We start from the raw sequence: 11,446 nt of genomic DNA, 5'->3' as shown, positions 1-11,446 counted from the left end.
TATAAGCATAAGTAAAAATTTTGAATTCGTAATGTAATATATTCCAGTAAAATTTATTTTTATTTTACTTGATTTGATAATTTTTTTAGGAGTAATGTATTATTTTTATCTCTAATATTTTCGTTCTCATTTTGTCTAACTTTTTAAAATCATCTCAATATTGTCTTATCATCAATTTGTTAATAGACCAATAATAGAAGGATAACATTAAGACGATTTTGAAACATTAAAAATTTAAAGAGGACGATTTAAATATTAGTGATAACTTTGGTGTAACATCCTCACTATCAGAAGTCACACTTCCGGCTGCGCTACTCTGATAGCAAGATGTATTACGACTACTTTACATACTAAATATTAAAATAGGAGCATGTGACTCAACACCGTATCGCTAATCTCTTTATAAACCAGAAATACATACTTCATCTAAAATAAACAAGCAGGCATAAATTCATATACAAGACTTCTTACATAATATCTTATAATATATATATAAAACATACAACTCCTATCCCTCTTACAAAATTGTAATAACAAAGACGAGGGAATAAAATAATCTAATTAATGCAACAACATATAAAACAAACGCAGTATAACTCTTCTTAGTGCTTCTTCATTCGGTTCCTGAAAAGTAAAGTTGTAGGGGGTGAGAACCTAACCACACGGTCTCACCATGGAGTTTTAAAGTTGTCATAAGAAGATATTTAATAGGAGAACTATTTTCAAGCTCAGTGATTATCATTGCCTTATGAATCTTTTAAAAAACCAATAGGTAATCGTTCAAAACCTTTTCAAAGAAACAATGTTTAATCTTTCAGAAATCCAAAACCTTTCCTTTCTTATAAGAAAATCTCAATCAGAAACCAACCACGCAATCAAACAACACAATTATTAATTCAGCACCAAAGTTCAATCTCAAATATAGCACGCCAGGACAAACACAGGCAAGGCAGACAAGGAAAGCACAAGTAGGCAGCAGTTACAGCAAATAGTTCAAGTAGCAGTTACGAACAGTTTAGCAATTAGGTAAACCAAAACAAGTTCAAACTCAAGCAAAGCATACAAATGCATATGATGCATGCCTGTCCTATGACTGATGAGGCTCATCTGTCGGTTATCCAGCCAACCCGACAAGTCTGAATTGTACTTAGACTGTCCCCCAACGTGCATCCCCAAGAGTCTATGCATAGTTTTTTCTCAAATAATCAATATTACTCAATGGGGGTAACATTCCCGGGAATTTATATAGTGCCGGGTCACACACTTACGTCGTAGGGTCAACAGAGTATCGAGTTTTCAACCTGGTACACGTGGTGGCAAGCCATGGTACTTTATCCAGGGAACCTCGTATCTCAGATAAATCAAATTCATAAGCCATATGAATAATTTAAAGATCATATCTCAACATTCTCAACATCATCATCATTCATCAATTCAAATCTCATTTCCAATTTCATTCAAAAACCATATTTCAAAGAAATCCTCATCATCCTTCTTTCCATTCCGTTCACTAACAATTCTCAATCCAAAACATAACTTTTCTTTTAATAAATGAAGTAGTCTTAAATCATATAATGCTTAAAATTAAACCTTTTAAAATAACTACTTCAAATAAAACTTCTAATTTTATAAAATTTCGGCAGCATCTCCTCTAAAACTCGGATTCTGCCACCCTTTTCGGGTCCCATCCAAACATTTCTCAAACTCTTTCTCAACCATTTCCAAATCTCAATCACTTTCCAAAATTCAACCAGTTCCAATATCAAATTATTTTCAAATCGAATCAATGCCAATAATAAATCTTTTTTAAAATCAAACCGCTTCCAAAATCAATTCATTTTTCATATCTCAAATCATTCCCAAAGCCGATTCATTTACATTATCAAATTAACTTCAAAACCAAAAGGAAACCACTTTTCATAATAATAACTAAATAACCTTTCAAACCAATTTCTTAGTTACAGCCGTACACCACTCAATCAATCAAGTAACCAGTAATTCAGTCAAGCAAACAACCACGTCCACAAGACAAACATAATCACAAAAGTATGTTTTTCACAGTAATATCTATTTATAACAACTCTGTAATATAAAATAAGTTTTAAGAAAACCCCTACCTCGAAAAGTTGAACTCATAAACTAAATGCGTCACAAGAACCATTTCTCTCCGCCCGAAATTAACTGCAGCTTCAACCACAAGTATGCTCACTTCTACAATAGCAGAAACAACTTTACTCGCTACAGGTGATCCCGATAACTCAATCCTAAAACAGAAATATAGCGACACCTTAATAACATATAACAAAAAACTAACGGCGATGGTTTGAAATAAAATATACTTATGATAACAGCAGAACGGGATAGCAGCAACCTCGAATTGTCCCCACAGCGGCTCCGGTGATGGCAGAAAACCTCAGCGGCAGCTGCAATAACGTCGCAGTGATAACAATATTCTTATAAAATTGAAAGAATGGGGACCGAGAGCAGGAATACTATTTACCAACGGCAGTGGCGGCGACCAAGAACTCTGACAATGGCTGCGGCAGCTCAGGAGTGGCTCTGTCGGTTCAGCAGCAACGGTGACTATATAACCAAGCAGACCTAGACCTCGGCAGTGGTTTCTGGTGGCAGCGGTGATCTCCGAGCAGTTCTGACGGCCACAGCACCGTTTCTGGCGACCACAGTCGCGGCGGCGCAGCTCAGAACGGCAAATAGCGGCGGCGACACCAACTCAGCAACAACAGTGACAGATCAACGCTGATGGAGGCACATAGGAAAGTAGAACGTGACGGCGGCGACTTCCTTAACGGCGACGACATGCAGCTCGGCGATGGTGACCAAGCATCGGCGACGACGAATGACGGATCTGTGGTAACGGTGTGGCTGGATGCGACGGCGGTCTCCCTCCAGCGGTGGCGACGGGATGCGAACGGCGAAGGCGACAGGGCTGGTCCACGGCGCTGCAGCTTAGGGATGGCGCGCAGTGGTAGTTTGTGAGCACGACGACCATGAGGCGGCGGTGGCGGGACCCGTGGTGCCGGCGCAACCTTCCTCTTCTCCCTCAGTTCTCTCTTTCTCTCCGTTATCCCTTTCCTCTCTTTTTTTCTTTTTTCCATGAGTTGCTGCTGAGTTTGGGAAACGAAGAGGGACTTTGGTGGCTGAAGGAGGTAAGGCGGCTAGGGTTAGGAAAATTGGGGTTAGGGTGATATTTTGGGGATTTAGGGTTTTGGTAAAAATTAGGTATAGGAATAATTTGATAATTTTAATAAAATTGGAATATAAAGTATTAATATTTGAAAAACTAATTTAATCTCTAAAATTACTTTAAAGTATTATTTGTGGTATAAAAATAATAATTGATTCTCAATAAATTACTCTAATTGAGAATACATGGTAATATAATTAATTTTCTTTATCTTTAACTTAAAGTATTAAATGATATAAATACAATTCATTTAAAATTGAATTATATAAAATTCTTATTCTTTTACAACTGTTAAGCTATATAAGTTTTTTAATAGAAAATTATTCAATGTCTATAAAATTAAGTAAAATTTCTAATTAATTATCAAAACCTTATTTAATTAGTTTTAATAAAATAATTTTTGGAAATAAAATTTCTAATGAATAAACGAATTGAAATTAATTTATAATAAGATTTATTCAAAAATTATGGGTCTTACATTTAGGACTTATCCCAAATGTTGACAACAAAAATAATACTTTATTCTTAAAATAATTAAAGATATAAATTTTTATTAAATTTTCCAATTTTTAACAAAGCAAAAGCAGACTTTAAAAAACATCTTTACAATACTTCTAAAAACAGAAACAAAAACATGTAAATATTGTAATTTATCAAACATGTATACCTTTAAAAAACTCCAAACCTTCATCCGACAAACAACATCAAACCCACCACCCTTAATTTTATATATAGACCAATGTTGGATTTTTTTAAAAAAATATTTTATTTTTCAAAATGAATAATTTATAGTATTTTTAATAATTTGTAGCATTTTTTATATGGTGTATTTTGATAAAAATACTATAAATTATTTATTTTAAAAATAAAATATTTATTTTATTTATTTAAAAAAAATTTAACCAATACTAAATAACTAACAAATATTATTATTTTGGAACAGTATTTGATTAACAATAATTTATATACATATTTATATATATTTATATATAAAAAATATATAATTTATATTTATATTTATTAAAAATTTATACACATAAATTAATATAATTATTTGTACTCATATTTTTTAAAATTTATACTCATTAATTAATAAAATTTATTTATTAAAATAATTTAATATTTATATTAACTAAATAATAACCAAAATTATTAAAAACTACTAGCCTCTTAGAGATTCTCTTATATATATATATATATATATATATATATATATATATATTCAAAACAATATTTATCAATTTCGTATGCTCATTGCACCACAAAAATTTTATTAACATATCCATGCATGATTATTAGTTTTACGTAACCAGCGACATAACGAATTGATAGTGACTATTGAAAATATAGGAGATCTTAGCAGTCATATCGTATTCGATAACAACTCAATAACTTATGGATATGAAAGAACTTTTTTAAGTAAATTTAAAAGACTACTAGTATCTACAGTTTTTATTGTATCTCACTCAATTTGTTTGATTTCATTCAGTTCAGTCCACAAACTATGCAGATAAAGATTTTTTTTTCATTTTTTATTTTTTTAAATACAATATATAATGTTTCGTTAACAATTTCTTTTTCAAGATTAAAAATGAGCTGCATTCACCTTTTATTCTTTATTAGAATGCAATGTATGATAATCCCTCATCAATAATCTAATGTATGGGATTGTGTATTTAATATTCATAAAAATTTTTGATTATCTTATTGTAAAAATGTTTAATTATTTGTTATAACAAATTTGATTATTCTGATCATTTATTATTTTATTAACATATATGTAAATATATATATATATATATATATAAATATATAGTAACTGAATTAATAAATTAATTTTCAGTACTTTTAAAAGAAAAAATAATTTAAATGGTCAAAAAATAAATTAAAAAGGATAAAATCAAAGAATTTATTTTGGAAAAATAATTAAGTAACCAAAAATGAAAATGGTCAAAGATTATCATCACTAGTGTTATGGATGTTATTAATGCATACATTTCTATACTTTTAATATTTTTTGTAATTTTTATTAAATATATTATATATTATTCGATTCGTTAACAACCTGTAATAACTTTCATGTGTTAGTACATTCTATACAACAGTTTTTTTAAACTTATTTTTGAATAGTTGATTGTCTTATGTTTTCAAATTATTTTTATAGGGTTGATTGCTATAATTAAAGATTTAAAGATGAAGAAAAACAGATCATAACGGTAAACTAACAAATAAAAAACACAAATAAGGTGTAATAAGAGTAGGTGAAACTACTCCATGATGTTATATACAATTATACATTATTTACGTAGCTTTTAATTTAGACTTGGAAAAAGTTGTATTGTAATTGTGATAATAAACATAATTATGAAACACAATCTTTTTTATCTGATACTAAGTACGTATATATAGATTAATGCACATGAAATATTAGTATTTTGAATGAATCTGTCTAACTGGGAAAAAATTAATAATATCAAAAAACAAAGATAAATTTGTTGTATGGTAGGGAACAATCTTTAAAAAAACCTTAATCTAAAAATTAGGGATGGCAATTTCTCCCGGCGAAACGGGTATCCATGGGGATTCACCCACCGGGAGACAGATTTGGGGGACATTTTTCCTCCGTAGATGGCGAGTATGGGTCCCCGTTTAATAAACGGGACGGGACGGGGGAAGAGGTACCCGCCCCGTAGATATCCGTTTATATAAAATTACGTAACTGTCCTCCTATATATATATAACCTAATTTTCACTACTCCAGTGCTTCCCTCTTCATTTCCTCACCTCCCTCACCCAGCCACTCTCCCTGCCTCACCTAGACACTTTCCTTCCCTCTCTTCCTCTCAAACAACCTGGTGTGTCGCCGGCGAGGCTCCAGCCGCGACGCTGCACTACCCATGCCACTGTCTTCACTCGCGCCTCCTTCTCTTCCTCTCAAACCAACTGGTGTGTCACCGGAGAGGCTCCAGCCGTGTTGCCGCACCCACCCGTGCCTCTGGCTCCACCCGCGACCCTCTCTCTTCCTCTCAAACCATCTGGTGAGTCGTTAGCGAGGCTCCAGCCGTGTCGCCCCCCACTTGCACCTCTATCTTCACTTGCGCCGCTACTCCGCCTCCACCTCCACAGGTGCCGCCGCCTCATAATCAGTGTATTAACCTGCTCAGGTTTCGATTCTTTCTTTCTTTCTTTCTTTCTTAGTATTTGAATTCATTGCATGCTCTGTTCTTATTACTCATCAAATTTGGGTGTCAAAGAATAACAAAGAATTGATGAAACTAGTTTTACATTTGATGAAATTGATGAGAATGGAACCAGATATGTGAAATTGGTATAAGATTTGTGTAATAATAGATGTTTGTTATTGAAATGAACAGATTTGTGGTGGATTAAATGTTGCGGTGGCCATTGGACACAATATTTTGGAGAGGTTAGGGTTTTAGTTTGAAAATTTTGAATTTTGAATTTGAAAATTAGAAACAGATGAAGATGAGTTAAATTTATTGTATATCTGAAGAAGATTCAATAATTATGTGAGAAAAAAACAGTTGAATTTGTATATGTATTGTATTGAATTTGTATTATAGTTAAATTGAATTCTAAATTTGTTTGTTTGCTGTGAATTTATCTTTTAATTTTTTGATTTTTTTTAAAATTCGTGGGTATCCATGAAAACCCCGATCCCCGACGGATACGGGGTCCCCGTTACTCGTTGCGGGGACGGGACGGGGGCGGAGAGCATGTCCCCGCTTCCATGGAGACCCGTTGTCATCCCTACTAGAACTTTTGAATTTTTAAACTTTTTAAAAATGAACCTATTGAAGTGAATATTATGCTCAATCTTCACTACAAGAGACATGCCGAATAGCGGCGATTTTTTTAGGGATTTGCGACGGTTAAAAATCGCCGCGAAATGAAATTCCAGCGGTTCCACATGCGTTGCCTATTAGGGGGTGGAGATTTGATTTTGCGACGGTTCTGGAAAACCGCTGGCACAACCGCTGCAAATCATATCATTGATTTTGCGGCGGTTTCAAAACCGTCGCTATTTTGATCAGTGAATTTAAAAAAAATTACAGCGGTTTTAAAACCGCCGCAAATTTATGTGAATTTAAAAAAAAAATGCGATAGTTTTAATCCGGCGCAATTTCATACATGAGCTTAAAAAAAAAGACCAATTATAGGTGATATTATTTGAAAAGGGTGTGGATTCTAATTGTAAAAACTTTTCAAGAGCCATATTTTTTTGTTTATAAATAAAAAATACTTAATCAATTAAATGTAGAACTACAGCTACCAACACATACAAAGCAAATGTAAATGGCTTGCCAGCATAACCTTTCCTTTAGGTTCTTCAAGAACAAATTCAGCATACAAATCCTTTAGAGCAATCATGACTATAGTTATCAATGGCCCCTTAATAGCTCCCTGAAAAATAACACACTCCTTCAATCAATCTAACAAAGTCATGGAATACAAGAAAAGTCTATCTATACAAGTTAACATATAGATTAAACCAAACATGATCGGAATGATGCCTTCAGAACTTTCAAAAGTTAGAATCTCTTGGGAATTCGGCATTTTGTACCAAAAATTATTAGCAAGTCGATACATCCCATTGCCTCTCCAAAAATCAAAATTAAAAGAAAAAAAGAGTAATGATATACCCTTCTAATCGCCTTCCTAAATATCCTCCCAATTCCTAAATAAGGTTTAAAAAGAAAAAAAACCAATATGCCAAAATTAAAAAAAAAGCAACCACATTTGTTTAATCATGGTTACATGAACTATTCATTGGGTAAAATAGTTAAATACTTGTTAAATTAAACCTTGATAGATAAATGTCAGATACTTACCTAGCAGGAGTCATAACAGGAATTTGCTCAAGATTGGATACTCTTCTAAAAACCAAAAGTATAAGAAATAGAGAATTATACAAGATGATTCAAAAAAAGAATTTTATATTGCACTGAAACTTAGAGAGAAAGAAAAGATAAACATGAACTCACTGTCCCATGGACAAAGTAGGAGGTTGCACTGTAGAGGATGGCACTGAAGTGGCAGTCAAAGATCTTGCAGGTTGAGCTATTGTCTAAACAATTATGTCATAGGAGATTGAAAATAACACAATTAAATAAATAATAGCGTAATTATAATGATATACTAAATAAGAGAGGAATCAAACTATGGAATGTTATTATGTAGTTGAGATTTTCAACAAAAAGATGCCTAAATATCCAATCTTTGTTGGATTAAACAGATTATTATTAACATATACACTTCAGAGACAAGACATGCATTGAGGGGAGTACATGAAACAAAAGAGAAATGTAGACCTTGTATTCACCTGGTTTGAGAAAGTAGATGAAGCAACTAAGGCTCCCTATAGCTAGCCCACTTAAGAATCTAAAGAGTAGTGTATAATAGAAAATAATAAGTTAATAAGAAAATACCATCCATGAGATTAATAGGATAAAATATGCTACTTTTCTGTTCATATATTTGATATCTGACCAATATTCTTGCAATATAAAAGTGGATTCTACTAACTCTATTCAACCACACAGTGAAGTAAATTCTTTATCGCCAAATAGAAAAGGTAAAAATGGATACCAAGATCAGATACTCACCTAGCAGGAGTCATAACAGGAATTTGCTCAGGATTGGATACTCCTCTGAAAACCAAAAGTACAAGAAATAAAGAATTATACAAGATAATTCAAAAAAAGGATTTTACATTGCACTGAAACTTGGAAAGAAAAGAAAGATAAACATGAACTCACTGTCCCATGGACAAAGTAGGAGGTTGCAATGTAGAGGATGGCACTGGAATGGCAGTCAAAGAACTTGCAGGTTAGGTTACTGCCTAAACAATTATGTCACAGGAGATTGAAAATAACACAATTAAATAAATAATAGTGTAATTATAATGATATACTAAATAAGAGAGGAATCAAACTATGAAATGTTATTATATAGTTGAGATTTTCAACAAAAAGATGCCTAAATATCCAATCTTTGTTGGATTAAACAGATTATTATTAACATATACACTTCAGAGACAAGACATGCATTGAGGGAAGTACATGAAACAAAAGATAAATGTAGACCTTGTACTCACCTAGTTTGAGAACTGAGGCTCCCTAGCCCACTTAAGAATCTAAAGAGTAGTGTATAATAGAAAATAATAAGTCAATAAAAAAATGCCATCCATGAGATTAACAGGATAAAACATGCTACTTTTCTATTCATATATTTGATATCTGACCAATATTCTTGCAATATAGAAGTGGATTCTACTAACTCTATTCAACCACACAGTGAAGTAAATTCTTTATCACCAAATAGAAAAAGTAAAAATGGATACCAAGATCAGATTGCATAGTAACAGAATTTTTCATGAGACTCAAGCTGAAGAAATTATGCAAAAAGACAGAGTTGAAGAAAGGCTGAGAATATTATCAGTCACTAAATTGGGAAAAAATTTCATCAAATTAGGGTTCGAATAAAAAAAGCAAACAAATTGAAAACAAGCAAAATTAAAATAAATTGGTGCAAAGATATTCGAGCAACAAGTAAAATAATTAAATTGAAACAAATGTACGAAGACAAAAGATGAAATTGGAACAACAGAAAAAAGGAGAAAAAGCAAACCAGGACGGTTGGGAAACCACACGACGACACCAGGACGTTCACAGCGGAAGAACGAACAACAGACGTGTCTCTCCATCTTTCTTTCGCGCGCGGGAGCTATGCGGGAGCTTGAGCAGATCCGTGACGAGGAAGGATGTAGTGGCTGCAGCTGATGAACGAAAGGTATACGGCGGCAAAGATCTTGAAACTGATGATTGGCGCCTTTGTGCCCCTTTTAGTTTGCCTGAAAACGAAGATTAATGGCTCTTACTTCACCCAATTTCGACTATGAAATAAATCTCAAATATGTTATCTGCGACAGTTGATACACAGAACCGCCCTTATTTTGAGCAGTCCTTGACGGAAACAAATAAGGCATCAAGAACCGCAGCTACTCAATGAACTTGTGGCCGTTCCCAAGAAACGCTGGTAATTTTTCACTACAATTGCCCGTTTCTCTTGTAGTGCTTGAGGTGTAAAGATTCAAGTTAAACCTTGAATCTTGAATTTAACAAGAAGAAGAAATTGTAGTATGCGCAATAGATTAGCAAAATTAGGGTAGAACCATGTAAAGAAGAGTTTCTTGAAGAGGAAGTAATTCTCATATTTCAGGGTTATAATTATTATCATTGACACGATATAGATTATTAACACATGCTTATATACACATCTCAATCTATCCTTGTTGACTGATTCAACTTTCTAATAGCTCAACATCATCACTTAACTAGCTATATAATAACAAATCATATAACTAACTAATTAACTGCTATGACCTTTATTTCCACTCTCAAACTTAGAAGGGAATTTTGATCCATACTTTTTTTGTGTCTAAACTTGATGAATAGTGTTAAAGATAATGCTTTTGTTACCAGATCAGCTACTTGATCAGTAGTGCAACAACGTATAATTATTTGGCATTCACCATGTCTCTTAAGAAAGATGGTGAAATTCCAAGCTTAAAAAATAATTGAGCTTACCAAGATTTTTTTCAAAAAAAATATTTTGTTTAATTCACCAATTAAAATTTCTATTTTTGATGAATTATTCCATGCATGTCACCCCAATATCATTAATATAAAAAAAAAGTAGAGATTGAGTTATGTCTAATCAATAGAGAGACATCAGATTTTTTGCTATAGAATCAAAACGATTACAATGTTCTTATAAGCAGACCCCAGCTTTAAAAAAAAAAGTTAATAGTAATAAGTATTAAGTATGATTTAATTTTAAAAAAAAATATTTAGTATTTAATTTAGTATAAAGTAAAAGTTAAGTCCAATCTAAATATTAATCATTTTTAATATCTAAAAAATAAATAACAATATTAAAAAATTTTGAAAAATATATTATTACAAATATTTTTTAATTAAATAACATTTTTTAAATCTCATAAAGTAGATTTTTTTCTTCTTGTGATCGTCTTTCTTGATTCATTTGGTATTAATTCTCTCTGTTTCAACTGCTACAACAGAGAGATTTTTTTCAGCTATGAATATTGTGAAGAATAACTCAGAAACAAAATGAAAAATGAATTTTTTGCTAATTGTCTTCTAATTATATTGAAAAAAAATTGCTTAAAAATTTGACACAAATTCTATTATCGATGAA

At 32.1% G+C, this 11,446-nt stretch overlaps 1 protein-coding gene across 18 annotated transcripts; it reads right to left on the bottom strand.

The window, feature by feature from the left end:
* Positions 1–7,392: 7,392 nt before the first annotated feature.
* Positions 7,393–10,674, bottom strand: LOC112751176 (uncharacterized). Of its 18 annotated transcripts, none has more exons than XM_072217182.1 (8): positions 9,857–10,674; positions 9,324–9,362; positions 8,986–9,028; positions 8,833–8,877; positions 8,539–8,608; positions 8,212–8,294; positions 8,059–8,103; positions 7,393–7,630 (listed from the first exon to the last, which is right to left on the bottom strand). In XM_072217182.1, exons 3-8 carry the CDS (start codon positions 8,991–8,993, stop codon positions 7,609–7,611), a joined length of 273 nt encoding a protein of 90 aa, XP_072073283.1. In that variant the 5' UTR covers positions 8,994–9,028; positions 9,324–9,362; positions 9,857–10,674; the 3' UTR covers positions 7,393–7,608. The 18 variants fall into 18 exon arrangements, 12 of the variants coding, with proteins under 12 accessions (XP_072073283.1, XP_072073282.1, XP_072073279.1 ...); XM_072217181.1 differs by having other exon boundaries at positions 8,986–9,068; positions 9,857–10,466; XM_072217178.1 differs by lacking the exon at positions 8,059–8,103 and having other exon boundaries at positions 8,550–8,608; positions 9,857–10,469.
* Between the last annotated feature and the right edge of the window lie 772 nt (positions 10,675–11,446).

This window comes from Arachis hypogaea, chromosome 15 (assembly GCF_003086295.3).
Source record: "Arachis hypogaea cultivar Tifrunner chromosome 15, arahy.Tifrunner.gnm2.J5K5, whole genome shotgun sequence".
Taxonomy (NCBI): Eukaryota; Viridiplantae; Streptophyta; class Magnoliopsida; order Fabales; family Fabaceae; genus Arachis; species Arachis hypogaea.
Note: the sequence above shows the minus strand (reverse complement) of the source record. Positions and strands in the feature narration are given on the sequence as shown.